This window comes from Lepisosteus oculatus, chromosome 19, assembly GCF_040954835.1.
Source record: "Lepisosteus oculatus isolate fLepOcu1 chromosome 19, fLepOcu1.hap2, whole genome shotgun sequence".
Taxonomy (NCBI): domain Eukaryota; kingdom Metazoa; phylum Chordata; class Actinopteri; order Semionotiformes; family Lepisosteidae; genus Lepisosteus; species Lepisosteus oculatus.
The window spans coordinates 6,874,449-6,891,871 of record NC_090714.1 but is presented as its reverse complement, the minus strand read 5'-3'; the positions used below and the strand labels follow the sequence as shown (position 1 = coordinate 6,891,871).

Below are 17,423 nucleotides of genomic sequence, written 5' to 3'. Positions count from 1 at the left end.
CAGCACATATAAAACATGCTCCACATGGTTACTGAGACAGGACAAGTAATTAACTGCCTAATAAAACTACTGCCACGCCTCCCGTAGTTTGGATTAAAAACACACTTCTTGGCCTTGAATATTTATTTCACAAATCATTCATTGCTATCTTGTCACTTGCAGCAAAATTTGGGGCGTTGGATGATGTTCTCTGGAATTGCACAGAGCGGGTTTTGTGAGTTATAGCCTCCCTGGTTCTCCCAGAACGTGTCCTTGGCGGAGGCCAAGGGGGTGATGGGATACCTGAGTGAGGAGACAGAGTGTGCGTGGGTCTTGAACATGGCCAGACAGCTTCCCTTCTGGTAACCCCACACCCGCACCGCGCTCAGGCTGCCTGTCTGCGCCGAGGCCAGGAGAGTGCTGTTGCCGTTGAACGCCAGAGCAGACACCTGCAGCAGAGAGCACAGAACCACAAATCCTAAGCCGACCCCAGAAAACTGCAAGCCTTGATCATATCGTTAGGCTTGCTCTATTACGATGTAGATGGTAAGGAAATGTTTTCCCCTCACTCACTTTTCTCTTTCAGAGAGAAAGCAGTGAAAAGTGCCTGGGCCTTTGCCACCTCTAGGAATTCCCATGCATTTGTTAAAGGCTAAAGTACTTTTAGTATGCTGCAGGATCCTCTGGCAATAAGCCTAAAAAGACAGTGAGCAAACGTGATCTGCGATCTTTAAGCCTCAGTCTGGAGCCTCGGGAGGCTATCTTAACAAAATTCCTTTGCTTTTAAAGGAAAAGAAAGGGGAGATCTTTGATGTATAGAGAACTTGATAATCATACTAAAATGGACTCAACACATGTTTGAGAAGGACTCTATGCTGACAATTTTGAATTCTGCTTGCTTGGGAAAACAGAGCTGATGTCATTTCTGGGGCAGCCTGGTAGAACCTTTAGCTTTAATAATGGTAAAGCATATGAATGCTTTACTGTATATAGCAAGTGAGTATTATACTCATTTTCCCTATGTCTAGAAACTACAGTGCATCTACAATTACATGTTATTAGTTTCTTTCTGTTACTTCATGGATGTGGATTTATAGTGAAATTCTCACTTTCAGGTTCACCGTTTAGTTTAAGTCGAGTCTGATTAATTAATCACTCTGGCTTAGGGTCTGAAGATTTTATCTGTATAATGTGATTCCCCGCATATCAAAAGGACTGAAGGCTGCTATCAAACATACCTTATCTGTGTGACCGATAAAAAACCTCTGCTGTCCAGAGACGATTTTCATGGAGACAATTACAGCATGGCAGGGGTACACCACAGCCTCTCCTGTCTTTGTCCACAGAGCCTGTGAAGTTCACAAACCCAATTCACATCAAAACACTGGGTTAACTGACTCCCACGGTTAATTGCGAGCATTTGCTCCAAAACCAAATCATTTGCATTTTACCTTCTCAAAGATCATGCATACACCAGCTTTATCTGATATAATTTCTACCATGAAAAAGCATTCCAGTTGAACAAAAGAGTAAATAAACAAGGAAAAAGTTAACTTATTGAAACCTCAAAGCCAATTTGCAGAGTGTAAAAACTGACCTCAAGTTCATTCAGTTTCAAGCTAATTTGTCAAAATATTTTTCAGCAGGAACTAATCCATTTTTCTTGCCATCTTTACTCTGGGCAGCTCATTCAAAAGTCTAACTCACACATTTTGTCGTACACCCTCCAAAGCCGATGATCCGGTTTAATTTCAGAATGGGATCAGGATGCAGGTTCTGCAGAAATAAAGTCGGTGCTTTTAAAGCCAGAAATATTGGCAGTAAAGCAGACTTCCCATGGCAACTTTGAAACAAACAAATATCAGCCCTTAACACCACTGTGCCCACACAGTAATTTCAGATTACCATGCTGTAACAGTGGACATTTACACCAAGACTTGCTGGCGTGTATCATAGTCACATAAAATACCAATAAAACATTTAAACCATAGTTGAATAAAGAGCCAGATGTTTGTAGTTTTATCCTAGAACATTAAGAATAGTTACAAATAAAAGCAGTCCATTGGGCCCATCTACTATATTTGTTTTTTAAGGATCAATCTATATAAGGATCTGCCCTGTAAGAGCAGTTGTGGAACTACTAAGCTCTAAAAGTGGCCACTTTCTACAACTACAATCAATAAGAAAAACTGTATCTCCTTTATTCTACACTCTTTATTAAAAGTCCCTGTCCAAGTCAAGAACTGGGATCACAACTTTAAAAAGATCACCTGCAGGTTTCTGTTCTTAAAGCACATCTTGTCTTAAGACTCAGTACAAAAGGAAAACTGGCAGAGATCAGATGCTTACTGTACGCTCCAATACTTTCTTTGATTGCAGGGACACTGGTCTGGTCACTTTAGTGCACACCGTCTGAAAGAAGAAAAACATTATATGTCACAGTGTAAACTGATATACAGAAGTCGAGTTGCTCCGAAAAATGTTAAGTAGGGAATGGGAAGAGACAGGAAACAGCAGGGAAGACGGAATTAGTGAACAGAGAAACCAGGAACTCCAGAGAAAATTAGGAGCGCTTTGAAGCCACGGTTTTTACCTCTTCTGTGTCGCTGTCATGTCCGGGGACAGTGATGTCACTGTCCCTGTGTGCGAAGACATGGACTGCCCCATCATCAGAAGCGAGGGGAGTCCCACTGTCTCCCTCCGCTCCCTGCTCTGTGGTCCTCCCTCCCCCAGCCCAGCTCTCCCTGAGCTCCTCGCCCACTGGCACCGAGGACACCCTCCCCAGCTCAGGGACGCTGGCAGTCACTGGGGGCGTGCGATGGCGGGGACGCTGCCGAGACACAGCTACACACACTTACTAAGGTGTCCACCAGCCTTTCTTAACCAAAACAGCATCAAATATTTATACACAACAGTATCTGCTGAATATTTAAGAATGAATAATAATCTGCCGTCAGTATATAGCAGATTTCATCGAAACGTTTCACAGCACTAAAAACAGAAATAGGCATCTATTTATTCACCCTAAATGCCCGAATAACGGAGACTCACGGGCTTAGGGGTGGTGATCTGCTGAATCAAAGAGACTCGGTCCTGCACTGGTTTGCTGACGTTCACACTGCGAGCCAGTTCTCTAACAGGGCTCGGAAGTACCGGAGCACCTATTGGGAAGCAAAAACAAATCAGACACACAAACATATATACTGTGCATACTGATATGATGTGGCTGTGAGATAAGAATCCCGCTGGAAGGTCACACTGCACTTACCTGCAGCTCGAAGAACATGTCCTTTCTGAATAGAATCAAACGGCATCTTGGTTCCATCTGAAGGAAACCTAGGGAATGAACATGCAGAATAAAGGGTAAAACATGCGAAGTTCCACTGACAGAATTATAACCTCAACTATTCAATATTTCACCGTTAAGTGTCTTCTTATAAGTCTGCAACTGAATCGGGTGCCGACTCCTTCCTCGTGGGCTTAGTCACAGACCCCAGGATGCACCATGTCAGTGTGAGGTACAGAATGTGCTACATAACATAACATCACTTTATTAGCCCTATACAATTTTTATTGCATTAGGAATTCGTTTGTTTGCATACCCCAGCTTGCTCTCCATGAGACACAGACACACAGACAGGGAGAGAAGCTTGGGGTCAGAGCGCAGGGTCAGCCATTGTACAGCGCCCCCTGGAGCAGTTGGGGTTAAGGGCCTTGCTCAGGGGCCCAACGGAGTAGGATTCCTCTGCCGGCTGCGGGATTTGAACCGGCAACCTTCCAGCCACAGATCCATCGCTCAGCCCTGGTCATCAGCACAGCTATTGTTTTCAGTCTCTGACCTGGACTATGACAGGTGTGAATAACCCAATAGCTCCTCAAGTGAAATTAGGAAAAGGTACTTAGCCTCTGCCAAGCATAACATGCTGACCGTCCAAGAGAAGGACTTCACATGAAATGAGGCGTTAAGACAAAGACACCAACCTGATGTAGTCATACAGATCATGCCAGCTGCCCCCTTTTGGCACAGGAAAACTCATCTCGCGTGGCATGGGACTAGCACCCTGCAGGGCCTCGACCCCAGCTTGTCTGGCTTCAGAGAAGGTCAAGCCTAGGATGTTACAAAACAGGTAAAACATGCATGAAACGCTTTGAAGAAAATATTTAGAGGGAATGTCACTGAAGGGCTGGGATGATGTCCTAGTTTGCTACAGCTCCACTTACATTGTCTTTAAAAAGGCTGCTTGGACTACATATAGGTTAACAATAATAGCATACAAACCTTGTAGACAGTTTGCGGTGGTACACCACAGCACAAGCACAGTGTAGCATATTAAAAATACAGCATGGAGAGGTGTAGTAAACCATAGTACAATCCAAGGGAGACCATGGGCACTTCTTAAACAGAAGCTTCAAGCTAAACGGGAGGAAATTGAATGAGCAAGGACATGATTCTGGCCAACTTCTGGTATAAACAGCACCACACTAATCACAAATAGGGCAAACTTTAATACAAATCAATTCAATCATAGGAAAAAAGCATGTTAGGGAATCTTCTCCTTTTATAAACTGCAACTGCAAATGCAACGGCCATTTGTATGCAGGCGTTGCTAACCTCTCCCCCAATCTAGTATAGCACTGGATCCCAGTCCTGGTGCTGGAGGCCTCACACCTGCTGGATTTCATTCCAGCTGAGCTTAATTACCTTAATTGAATTAACAAGCTGCTTGATTGTAATAGTTGCAAGGATATTTTTGGACTCAAAGAGTTTGCCATTTGATTTTAATGAGGAAACAGCTAAAAGGTTATCTCCAGCAAATTCAAAATCTGAGAACAGCCACAAAAGTTCAAATCATCCAGTTCTTAAGCCAATATGTGGTGTTGTGGGGCCAGTAGGGGGCGCGGAATCTGCGGTCTCCGTCGGTCCTAATGCCCCAAAACAGTGGTGGGGACACTATACTGTAAAAAGGTACCGTCCTTCAGAAGAGACGTAAAACCGAGGTCCTGACTCTCTGTGGTCATTAATAATCCCAGGGTGTTCCTTGAAAACAGTATGGATATTACCCCGGCATCCTGGCCAGACTTCCCATTGGCCCTTACAAATCATGGCCTCCTAATCTATGAACTGGCTTCATCACTCTGTTCTCCTCCCCACTGAGAGCTGGTGTGTGGGGAGTGTACTGGTGCACTATGGCTGCCGTCGCATCATCCAGGTGGGGCCGCACACTGGTGGTGGTGGAGGGGAGTCCCCATTACCTGTAAAGCGCTCTGAGTGGAGTGTCCAGAAAAGGACTATGTAAGTGTAAGCAATTATTATTATTAATATCACAGATTCAATGGTGTAACCGACAGCTTGGCTAGAACAAAAACCAACAGGTGTGTGGGTCTCCAGACAGGGAACTCCTGCTGTACAGTCTGTAATCAGCCTACCTGGGTCACACAGCAGATCACTGGTGAACATGTTCTTCACTGACATATTGGCACACAGCTTGATGCTCTTAAGGTGGCTGTGGCGGCGGTTCAGGTAGATCGACAGAACATAGTGCAGGTCCATCATCAGACACGTCCATCGCACACTGGGGGGGGCAGGACCCACCAGGCCTCAGGGGGAGTCAAAGAAAGAGATGGCAACTCACTACACCTTGAACATCCAGCTTTCCACCACTTCATCCTAATGGCAATTTCTTCAGGATAACAACAACAAACAGATGCTACTCCAGCGCTTTCGTTAAAAAAATAAAAGAGCTTGGTCTCTATGGCTTTAGTGTAACGGAAGATTATTCATAATTATGTAATTCTGCAGTCAACAACACAAGAGAACAATGAGCACTAATTAAGGGGGCTGGGTTAATTGGAGGGATGTGCAACAGATCGCAGGGGGCTCCGATTTTGAAGGGAGGAAAAAACGTGTGTTTTAATGTGTCAAACAGGAAACAATCAGCTCAGTCAGCCTTAAGGAAGTAAAATAACTCATTACCACATTACCGATGATCCCATCGAGGAAAGGGAAAGCCTACAAATTCAATATTTTCGGGATGAGGGGCTGTGCTGTTTACCTTGTCGGGCGGTCTGAGCAGTGCTCTCGTACACAGAGCCCTTGGCAGCTCCGCAGATGAAGGGGAACTGCAGCCAGGTGGCAGTGGATTTGAACTCCTTGAAGAGGTTGGAAAAGGAGATGCGGATCACCTGGCCATCCTGAAAAGGTTATAAGACAGGGAATAAGATGAGATCACTCTACTAGCCATACACAATTTCTTGCATTAGGAATTTGTCTTTTCGCATACCCCAGCTTACTCTCCGTGAGACACACAGACAGAGAGAGAGAGAAGCTTGGGGTCAGAGTGCAGGGTCAGCCATTGTACAGCGCCGCTGGAGCAGCTGGGGTTAAGGGCCTTGCTCAGGGGCCCAACAGAGTAGGATTCCTCTGCCGGCTGTGGGATTTGAACCGGCAACATTCCAGCCACAGGCGCAGATCCTTAGCCACAGAGCCACTGCTTCATCATCCCTTTCTCTTCTTAAATCTAAGTCAGGGCAGCTTAAGATCACACTTTTTCAATTCAACAGTGGACACTGCTGCTCTTAAGGTATCCAGAACTGTGGCCCTTATACTTTATTACGAATAATCAGAGAAAGCAATTATTTGGTCAGGAGAAGAAGGTGTAGGAGGGTGAACTGCGATTACCACAGGGAGGCACAGCCTCAGAAAATACTGCCTACTGCCAAACGAATTTCCATGTGAGTCTCTTTTGCAAACGTTTTAAGACCTCTAAATGACAAAAGACTAGAATATGTGCTACTCTCTACGCTGTCAAATTGTTGAATAAAAGAAATCTGCTTTGTTTTTGTTTTTTCTAGGTTATTTTTCTTTTTTATTGAGCTTGGCTCATTATTTCCTCCTTTATGGTGGGCCAGTGGAACTCGGTGTACTGTTAATGTATAAAAGAAAGCAAAGAAATGCAGATATTTTATTAGTTATACAAATACTTCATTATCCCGGTACCTCAGTGGCTACATCCAGGTGCACCACAAAGTGTTTGCCAGGGCTGGGTCTGAAGAGCAGGTAGAGGTAGCGGCCGGTCAGTCCCAGCGACTGGGTGCTCGTTTTAGGGAGAAGGATGTAGTTGCTTGCTGGGATGGACCCGCGGATCCGATACACAGAGCACTTAAGGGTTTTGTCCTGAAAGGTAAAAGAAATCAAAATAATAGACTGTAGAGAGAGACAGATGAAGAAATTTAACAGACTAGAAAAAAATGAAAATCACATTCCATAGGATACCAGGAGAGAGAAGACGTGATCTTTGTAATGTTAAAGGTAAATGCACATGTAGGACATGCAAGGATTTTAAGGATGCAATTAAAGAGTTGTTTTGATATGCACTTCCCGTGACTGTGTTTGTAACATATTAATGTTATTTTGCATGATACTCACAAAACATCGATGATAGTGAACCATTTTATGCTTATTGTTATGAATATGAACAGTAATTACTGTCCAACACACCAACATAAAGCTATCTTTTGTATCTCACAATAATACTGGAGGCAGCATGTGCAGTTTTGATTACTGTCAATGAACCATTGATCCAACACATAACCCTGTAATTGTAAAAGTCTCCCATCAACTAACACACCCACAAGTGTGGGGCAAGGACTCCCTCGGTACTTTCATTCATGATATGTTTGTAAGAGATAGGCTTACTGTAGATACATCTCGCTTTTAATAAGCTTTGCTTCAGTTTCCCCAGAACCATTAAAAAAAAGCCGGATGGGACCCTTGCAATAACGAGACACTAATAATAATTGCTTACACTTATATAGCGCTTTTCTGGACACTCGACTCAAAGCTCTTTACAGGTAATGGGGACTCTCCTCCACCACCACCAGTGTGTAGCCCCACCTGGATGATGCAACGGCAGCCATAGTGCGCCAGTACTCTCCCCACACACCAGCTCTCAGTGAGGAGGAGGACAGAGTGATGAAGCCAGTTCAGAGATGGGGATTATGATTGGTAAGGGCCAATAGGAAATTTTGCCAGGACGCCGGGGTTACACCCCTACTCTTTTCGAGAAACACCCTGGGGTTTTTTAATGACCACAGAGAGTCAGAGCCTTGGTTTCACATCTCATGTAAAGGACGGCACCTTTTACACTAGTGTCCCCTTTACTAGGGCATTAGGACCCACACAGACCACAGGGTGAGCGCCCCCTACTGGCCCCACTAACACCTCTTCCAGCAACAACCTTATTTTTTCCCAGGAGGTCTCCCGTCTGCTTAGTTTCAGTGGGCTGCCAGTTGTGAGCAGCAGGGTGATACAGCTGCTGGCACTAGCAACGGAATGTGCAAGACGGGCCGATACTTTACATATTTCCAACATAGAAGGAAAACGGGGCCAAGACCAGCACTGGCACTTGCCCACGCAAACTCTAGGCCCTTCAAGACGGATCTTTTCCCATTTGGTTTACAAACAACATTCGAGACACCTTCTGAGAGGGATTTTAAGCCTGGCAGATCCACAGAGGCCACCACCTTGACAATTCACCTCCGAGACGCCCCAGATCCGTGACAGACACGTGACAGATTAAATCAGAGGACAGAGGACGGCGTGGACACAGGCCAGCCCCAGCCGAGGCCGGGGGCGGCCTGTCTCCTGCCCAGGAGCGGCGTGCTCTGTTGCTGTACCATGTATGTCGTCACATCCCCCTCTCTGGAGCACTTCTTCCAGTCCTCCACCCGGACGTGCTTGAAGATGTTGACGTAGGGATGCTGCCACACTAAAGACACAAGCAGATTGCAGCCACGACTGGAGCAGCTTCAGACAAGAAGAGTTTCCAGCCTGAGTCTAGCAGAGCCGGGGGTCCGAGACTACATTACTGGACCGTCCTCTGTTTTTTTCCTTCCAAACTGAGTAGTTTTTCTAAGTATACTTTACGATTGATGGCTTAAAACAACCACTTTATTAAGGAGACAGTCACTTATAAAACACTTTAGGGCCTGATTAGGAGAATCAACAATAATGCAGTAAATTACATAATTAAACCAGTTACTTAACTGAGAGCTCAGCTGGAACAAAATCCAGGAGCCTCTGGCCAGGAAGTGAGTCTGAGACCCCTGAGCTCATGTATGTCAACTGTATGCAGTGATTTTGACTGCCACCGATGACAATTTCACTGTAACCCCCTATTTTTTTAAAAAAAAATGATATTCGCCGAGAGTTCATGTATACCTTTAAATGACAATTCGCCCTAAAAATCGGAGACATCCGAGAGAATCTAATCAGCGACACGATTAAGGGTGCAGCGGGAGCAGTTCTGGAGGTTAATGACATCCGATCTAGTTTGAGTAAGTTAAGAGGTTGTGAAAATAAAAAGACTTCTGCTGCAATAAAGTTGGGGTTGATGACATGAGGCACGATGCAACCCTTATCTAACCCGTTACTGAGCGCTATTCAGTAAGGGTGACTGCGTGTTATCCGTGTTTAAATATACAATAAACAAAACGACTTTACCTTTGGTGGACATTGTGAGCAGTATATTTAAAGTTAATTAAAATATCTTAAAACCGCCGTCTTCTCACAGGCTTACTGCGTTTTCGTTATGCAGCCAACAGCCCGACTCCTTTTACGGTCTTAACACTTCTCAGGCCCGCAGACTCCACCCGCTCTTCCCGGCTCCGCGTCCCTCTTTCCCGGGTGTCGCTGTCAGAATCTTCCGCTTTTTCTCTCCGCTCCAACTGGCGACTCGGATCAATCCTCCCGCGGCGGCGACCGCCGTTTCCAACGGCAACACGCAGCACGTTCGCTACGCGCCGCGGCGCTGTGTAGTGGCCTGCCGGGAAATGCAGTTCTACTGTGCTTCCTCGTTTGTGGCCTCCTGGGAAATGCAGTCTTAAGGTTTCGTTAATTTTAAATTAACCTGTACCTTCAGCAGCAAGATAGCTCAAAAACGTTTTGGTAGTTTGGTTATATCAATGGGATAAATGTGTACGTTCATCCAGGTTACATGTGTTACACAGCAGCACATACACCATCATTCAATTCTAAAATCTTTTCAGTGTAGTAACATGGACAACTATTACAATTCTTAGTAACACAATATTTTTTTTACGGATTTAAACGAGGAGATATATTCACAACCTCTGTGTCGCAGAGACTGACATTAAGCATTCGGAAGAAGAGAAACACTGAAAATACATTATATTTAAACTAGATTAATTTGGAACATGGAAATTTGATAAATGTATACATGTAAAGATAAGAAAAAACAGAATCACTAATTACAAAATATATACAGCACAAACCTCGTCCTTAAGCAGATGTTATGACTTTGTAAATACGGTAAGTAGATGTCTACACCACTGAAAATATATACAGCATGTACAAAAAAGCAGTTTCTCTAAACCTAATTTCAGATGTTATACAAAATATTTTTCCCTTAAACTTTTCAAAATGTAAAACTACAGATCTGGAAATACATTTTTTATTCAGTCAAGATGGTCTCTTAGATGAGTAAGAGCAGGGTGTGATATTTAGAGCATTCCATGACATCCAGAAACGTCTGAAGTCCAGACTCAGCCCCCCACCCCCTCCCCAGATTCTGCCAACAGGGTGGGCTTCAGCTGAGGTTGTGATGAGGGTGATGAGGTGTCGGAATGAGCTGCACTTCCACCAGATTCCAACAAAATCGAGAGCTGGGGATTGATCTGACAGGGGAAGTTGATGACAGTCCGTCTCTTGCTCCTGTAAAAAGCACCCATCGCCTGCCACTGAGACAGGCTGTTCTTCCAACTCAGAAAACTCCTAATGATCTTGGCCTGTTAGTGTACAAGGTCTTTTTATTCTTCACCTCTCTTTCTAGTCGAATTTCCCCCCTTCTGGAATTCAGAACGCTGTTTTGATTTACTAACGCACTGGCTCATTTTAGTCTATCCTTTCAACTCTCTATCAGACTACAAAACCAAACCGCAGCTGGGCACAATTTACCCTGTTCAAAGCCTTCACACTCAGACTCCACATTTCCAAAAGGACATTAAAGGAATAAGCAACCGTTTTTTAAAGAAAATCACAAATTCAAGAAGAAGAGTTTCAAATCTGGAAATTAACTCCAGTCACCGACACGGCTGAAGAGCTTGTAGGTTTTGGAAATTAAAATTGTGGCAAAACGTGTTCACAGGTCTACCACATTTCAGGTCCTGATCCATATTGCGAACACTGGATATTTAACTGGTTAGCTGCTGTTTCAGCAGACAGTGTACAGCTTTGGATCATTAGAAAACTGTCTTTTACTTTTGTCAAACATGTGTGGAACATTAGTATAAATACAGGCGTGTGACATTCATTTACACCCAGATCAATAAAATCCAAATAAATACAGGTGTGACGTTCAGAAAAATACAGGTATGTCAAATTCACATAAAGACAGGTGCACGACAATAATATAAATACAGGTGTGTGACATTCATATACTGTAAACACAGGTGTGTGACATTTAGAAAAATACAGAAGTGTGAAATTCAAATAAATACAGATGGCATTCAGAAAAATACAGCTGTGCCATTTACAAAAATACAGGTGTATTTATTTGAATGCAGAATTGCCCACTCGGAGGGCTCTTTTTCTTGACTGATCTTCAGTTGTGTGCCTCCAGAATTTAGCTGTGTATTTACAAGACCTGAGAAGACGGGGGGGTTCCCCACTGTGCACTTGCATCGAGAGCAGTTTGCTGAACGCAGCTGTAATCCTGGGAAAATATGCGCTGTGTGAGCCTACTGGCACTAGAAAGGGGCCGTGCATTAATACAGCTCTTAGTGCATGCAGCTCGGGTTTCATCAGAGACTGGACAATAACAATTTCTGAACAGCTGCTACACCCTAAGAGAAAATAAACAATTGTTTAAATACATTATAATAGCAGACTGCTGAAGTAGGCATACCAGACAATATCATCTTCAGTTGCAGTCCTGTTAGTCTTGCTAATGTGCTCACTAGTGTGATTGTTCAGAGGGAACAGTGCCTCCTACTGGTCAACCAGTCCACTACTTGGCAAAAAGAATAACGTAGTTCAGGTGGGTAGCTGCATCAGCATGTGTAGGCTGCAAAGGAACAAGTAATAGGTTTATTCCATGCTGAAAAAAAAGAAGAAAGAGAACGCAACGTTTTGGCCGTGGAGCCTTCTTCAGGTGTGAGAGAGACTCTCACACCTGAAGAAGGCTCCACGGCCGAAACGTTGCGTTCTCTTTCTTCTTTTTTTCAGCATGGAATAAAGGAAAAACATGACTTGCAACTTACATTTTACCATATAAGCCAGAAAACTACACATTTACAGAGCTCTGCACTTTGCTGGAGCAGTACAAATATAGCACTTTGTTCATATGTACAACTATAACATTCCACATGGGATTCGAGTTCATTTCCTGCTACTAATCTAGGGTCCTAACCACTACCTTCATGTAGGTATGGAGCGGGTCAATGCTTGCTTTCTGACATTTTAGCCTTTAAGGTGGTACATCTGTCAGTGTAAGCTTACCAGCACGATACTATCCCTGCCACACTGCCCAGTATTTTGTGGGTAAAATGAAGAGAAGTCTGCACCCTCTCTCTAGACTTCCCTCTCCGAGCCAAACTGGTCAGGCCAGCGTTACAACGCCATTGGAGGAACCGAGCACTGTTACAGCATTAGACTAACAGGGGGGGGGGAAAATGAATAAGTGATAAATATTAATGTGTGCAATGAGATATATGTTGGGCAGAGATCCGTGTAACAGCTTAACGACACTTCTTTTTTAAAAAGAAACGGTCATTATGGTCGGCTTTAGGGATTTCGCCATGTGGATGAGTACATTTCCCCCGGAAAACAGCTTGTCGCGTTAATCCCAGCAGCAAGGGGGCGCTCTCCACTCCTCACTTTGCCAAGCACAGTCCTAGCTCCATTCCCCAGGTGCGCATCTTCTTCTGCACTTCTGATTTCACCTGGAACACGTCACGTGGAGACAGAGCTGAGGCAACCATTTAAACCTGGTACCACGCAACCCTTTAAAACCTGGTTTATACAGGAGTTCTCAGTAAAATAAGCTTGCAGTGTGTATCATGTGAAATCTTAAGGTAAAACAAATACTACCATTTTCATTAAGGAGGTTAGAGAAGTGTTTTTGTATATGCTATAACACTATATATATATATGCAAAAAATACAACTTAAAATAATGTAGAAGGATTTTAGATCTGAATATAGGGGATTCTAATGCTGCTAGGGGCAAGGGTTCTGGACCTACGGAGTTAAAGCGTCAGGGACTGCAGCACTGTGGGAAGACGAGCACACGGAGTGTCTCACCTCCTTGTTGGAGAAGCAGTACAGCACGGCCACGAGGAAGCCCTGCGGAGGAGCGAGAGGGCACGAGGTGGTGAGAGAGGAGCCAGGCCCCCGAAGCCGCGAGGAAACCCACCCTCCCCCGGCTTACCTGGAACGAGTTGAGGGAGAGCATGAAGAAGACCTTGACGTAGCGCAGGATCCCGCTGGTCTGCTCGTCCGTGGCGAAGATGAAGACCACCTCGTGGATCCCGAAGAGAGGGATGAGGGTCAGGGTGGCTTTGGCCAGCCTGGGAACAGGAAGTGCACAATCTGACTCCGCCTCGGACAGTTTCCTTAATCGGCTGCCATTTATTTGTGGCACCCAGGTTTGTGAGAGTGTTTGTGTTGTCCTCGTTAATAAATCAAGTGTGCCTGGATTATTACTCTTTACAACAAAGCTGTGCCAGAGACTAAAGAATTCACGTGCCTCTAACTACACCAACTGCTTGGGTATATATTCTGGAGAAATTGCACAAGTTGGGAGTTATGGGTATTTTACTTATTGACTAAACTGCTCGGTCAATGCCTGAAATTCACCATTTTCATAACCCTCCCATGTCAAACTGTCCAACTTCACTTATGCATTTTATTCCTGACAGCGGACGCGCAAAACCCAGTTCTTCAGGATACTTTGTGCGCTTTTATTATTCGACGGAGACTTTTATCAAAACCGCTCGCACAGATGCATGACAGCCATTACTACAGTCAGGCATTTTACTAAAGCAACATGGGCAAAGTGCTTTGTTCGAGGCTACAACAGCAAAACCTTCAACCTTTCAATCTAGTACAAACTACTGTTAGTCAGCATCTCCAGGATGGCAGCTGTGGTCTGCGAGCCTTTTACCTGAGTTTGTAGTCAGGATAGCCTTTCTGATTGGCTCGCAGTTTGGAGAGAATCACCTTCAGAATCCTCATGAAGATCACCAGGTTGATCTGCAGGCAGAGGGCAGCATGTCTCCGTTCTAATTCTTGCTTTGCGAGCATGCTTTTCTGCATTTTAACCTTTCAGAACAGTCCACTTTGAACATAACACAAGGCTTCTCCCACCCCACAGATTCCCTTAAGCACATAAGAATGGCTGTCAAGCAGAGGCAGCAATTTGGAAGTTTGGAAGTTTAGCAGCAAATAGATCTGAGTCTCATTCAGCCATTTGTTTATAAGAAGCCAGGGGTATCTGCTTCAGCATGGCTGGGTGCCTCCACAGTAACATAAAACTAAGGAAGTAAAAGCTCTGAGTGTCTTTTAAATCCAGAAAAACCGCTGTGGACTCACCAAAGAAGCGAGAAGAATGGGGAAACGGATTATCCACCAGAAGGCCATGTTCTCATTGACAGCCCAGCATCTGGGGGAGACAGACACCACAGGTCACACTGTCACAGAGACACCGCACTGCAGCCACATGAAAAATCACACGAATGGCCTGAAATCCACAGTTACTGCTTTACAGCTCATGAGCTCAGTCAGACCTCTACGACTAACACTGATCGCATCCCCTCATCTTGTAAATAAAAAGCTTTAGAATGATCAAGATGGCAAAGAAAGTGCCTGAGACTGGAGACAATAAACTAAGCTACAGTATATTAAAACTATAGAATGAAAGACAGAATAATAGATTTATTTTTGTTCTGCAACAAAATTAAGAATACGTGAGAAATTACACATTTATGACATTACTGTAAAATACCTAGGTTTAAGGAAACAAATTTCATCATGTGCTTGTGCTTAATTTGTGTTTTAAGTAATTTACCTTCTAAAAAAACCTGGCAGATCTCATACTCCTGGTTAAGAAGGAGTATGTACTAAGGTATTTGAGACATGTATGTATTAACTGTACTAAGGCCATTCTCACAATTGTGTTAAACAGTCTTCATATGCTCTTCAAAATACAGATTTTCCTAGATAAATAGTGTTTATAGTGGTTATGTATAGTAGTATAGTGGTTATGTTTTATGTATATGAAAGTAGAGGTAGTTCTTGCAATGACCTAAGCTTTGAATTAAGGCCATTTTAAAGGTGACCTGATCAGGCATTGTTCCACCTGGACCTTGTTGGGTTAAAGTGCACCTAACGCCAGCAGCCATATCACCCTGCAACTCACAACTGGCAGCCCACTGAAGCTCAGCAGGTGTGAGCCTGGTCAGTACCTGGATGGGAGACCTCCTGGGGAAAACTAAGGTTGCTGCTGGAAGAGGTGTTAGTGGGGTCAGCAGGGGGCACTTACCCTGCGGTCCATGTGGGTCCTAATGCCCCAATATAGTGACGGGGACACTATAATGTAAACAGTTGCCGTCCTTCAGATGAGATGTAAAACTGAGGTCCTGACTCTCTGTGGTCATTAAAAATCCCAGGGCGCTTCTCAAAAAGAGTAGGGGTGTAACCCCGGTGTCCTGGCCAAATTTCCCATTGGCCCTTACCAATCATGGCCACCTAACAATCCCCATCTATGAATTGGCTTCATTACTCTGCTCTCCTCCCCACTAATAGCTGATGTGTGGGGAGCGTTCTGGTGCACTTTGGCTGCCGTCGCATCATCCAGGTGGGGCTGCACACTGGTGGTGGTGGAGGGGAGTGTCCAGAAAAGCGCTATATAAGTGTAAGGAATAATAATAATAATTATTATTATTATTATTATTATTATTATTATTATAACGAGCTTTCGTGTGATTGGCAAGTTGCAATGCCTCACTGGCATTGTGGTTGTGTTGTGGTCTGTTGTTGTCAGAGGGCTTAAAACCATTTGACAGCTTTTTGTGAAAGTAACATAAGCTATAACTATAGTTTTCTCATTCCAGAAAGTGTTGCGTTTCTTTTTTCCCCATCAGTATATATCCACTAGAGAACCACTCTTAATAGAGCCTTTAGGTCCTTGCATTGTTAACTGCAGCCCTGGATACATTTCCTGTCAATGCACTTGGAAGAAAACGCCGTCATGAGCTCAGCACTTTGAAGAACCTTACTCCTTGTTTTCCTTCAGCAGTTTGGCCAGCATCCATGGGATCACAAAAACGACTGGCGTCCCTGCGAAAAAACAAACACGGAACTTGAAATAGCTGGCGGTTTGATCTCTGAAGCTTTTATCTTGAAAGCCACTGTGCAGCACTTCTCTGGAGAGCGAAGTCCAGCTGCACTTGTGCTGCAAGCAAACCTCTTCTTTCATCGCATCCTTCAAGTGTAGCCTGTCATGGGCACAAAGCATGTTCCCAGCCATCCTGAACTGTTACATTTTCCTTTAAAGGTCTGAAAGCCCTTTTATGAATGGAGGAGTTGTGATTTTCATTGTAATGCACCTCACAAACCAAGATAGCAGGAGTCCATGGATAAAGAAAATACCGTTGCCTTACATCAGGATAGTCTGGTATTCTAAAAATGGAAGATGAATGCAAAGCACACTGCGTTCTCCACAGAAGACAATAAAAACCTTTACAGGTTTTCCAGCTCCAGTATTTACAGGGAGCACAGATGGCGTGATCATAGCTGGGCACAGTCCATCACTATTTAAATCCCTTGGCACATGACTCACCACTCACAATGACTCTGTGCGTGTATTTTTTAATAGACGCGCTGGTACATATTTGAGGAGAGTTCCAAGGGGAAATCACAAAAAAAAATAAATGCAATTTGTGCGTACAAACTAGTCACCATGGAACACAATCACCCCCACTAACAATTTCTCAAAGTCAGAAAGACCTCATGGAGTGCAGTTCCGAGCCCTGTAACCTGCTCTCCTGAGGGGTTCTGCAGCCTGGATTCCATTTTAATCTAAAAGTCCGCAATTTAGAGGCCCCTAATTCTCTACTAGCCAGGAAAATAAACTTGCTAGCAATGACCTTACTAAGAAAAAAATATTTTTTGTAAGCAGAGAATTTCTGAATGAGTAGGAAGCTACCTTGGGAACAGGCTCAGACTCTCAGTATTGAAACAGAGAGCATAGGAACAAACAAACATAGGTTACAAACGAGAGAAGGCTGTTTGGCCAATCGAGCCTGTTTGGTAATTAGTAGCTAATTGATCCCAGGATCTCATCCAGACATTTCTTGAAAGCAACAAGAGTGCCAGCCTTTAGGCAGGCTGTTCCAGACCCCCACAACCCTTTGTGTAGCGAAGCG

The 17,423-nt window shown here is 44.2% G+C and overlaps 2 protein-coding genes across 3 annotated transcripts in view; both read right to left on the bottom strand.

Moving 5' to 3' along the window:
* Window positions 1-12,128, bottom strand: part of wdr90 (WD repeat domain 90) — a 34,684-nt gene extending 22,556 nt beyond the window's left edge. The window contains exons 1-13 of the mRNA XM_069180789.1: window positions 9,482-12,128; window positions 8,656-8,747; window positions 6,977-7,153; window positions 6,033-6,171; window positions 5,407-5,577; window positions 3,961-4,087; window positions 3,248-3,315; window positions 3,031-3,140; window positions 2,573-2,809; window positions 2,329-2,391; window positions 1,687-1,755; window positions 1,218-1,328; window positions 283-428 (exon numbers count right to left, since the gene is read on the bottom strand). Coding sequence (XP_069036890.1) covers window positions 283-428; window positions 1,218-1,328; window positions 1,687-1,755; window positions 2,329-2,391; window positions 2,573-2,809; window positions 3,031-3,140; window positions 3,248-3,315; window positions 3,961-4,087; window positions 5,407-5,577; window positions 6,033-6,171; window positions 6,977-7,153; window positions 8,656-8,747; window positions 9,482-9,494 — 1,523 coding nt within the window. The 5' untranslated portion in view covers window positions 9,495-12,128. The remainder of the gene's footprint in view (window positions 1-282; window positions 429-1,217; window positions 1,329-1,686; window positions 1,756-2,328; window positions 2,392-2,572; window positions 2,810-3,030; window positions 3,141-3,247; window positions 3,316-3,960; window positions 4,088-5,406; window positions 5,578-6,032; window positions 6,172-6,976; window positions 7,154-8,655; window positions 8,748-9,481) is intronic.
* Window positions 12,129-12,175: 47 nt separating this feature from the next.
* Window positions 12,176-17,423, bottom strand: part of LOC102688670 (glucagon receptor-like) — a 29,499-nt gene continuing 24,251 nt past the window's right edge. For both annotated transcript variants that reach the window (XM_069180791.1, XM_069180790.1), the window contains exons 9-14: window positions 16,275-16,335; window positions 14,590-14,659; window positions 14,162-14,250; window positions 13,427-13,565; window positions 13,300-13,341; window positions 12,176-12,939 (exon numbers count right to left, since the gene is read on the bottom strand). In XM_069180791.1, coding sequence (XP_069036892.1) covers window positions 12,871-12,939; window positions 13,300-13,341; window positions 13,427-13,565; window positions 14,162-14,250; window positions 14,590-14,659; window positions 16,275-16,335 — 470 coding nt within the window. In that variant the 3' untranslated portion in view covers window positions 12,176-12,870. The remainder of the gene's footprint in view (window positions 12,940-13,299; window positions 13,342-13,426; window positions 13,566-14,161; window positions 14,251-14,589; window positions 14,660-16,274; window positions 16,336-17,423) is intronic.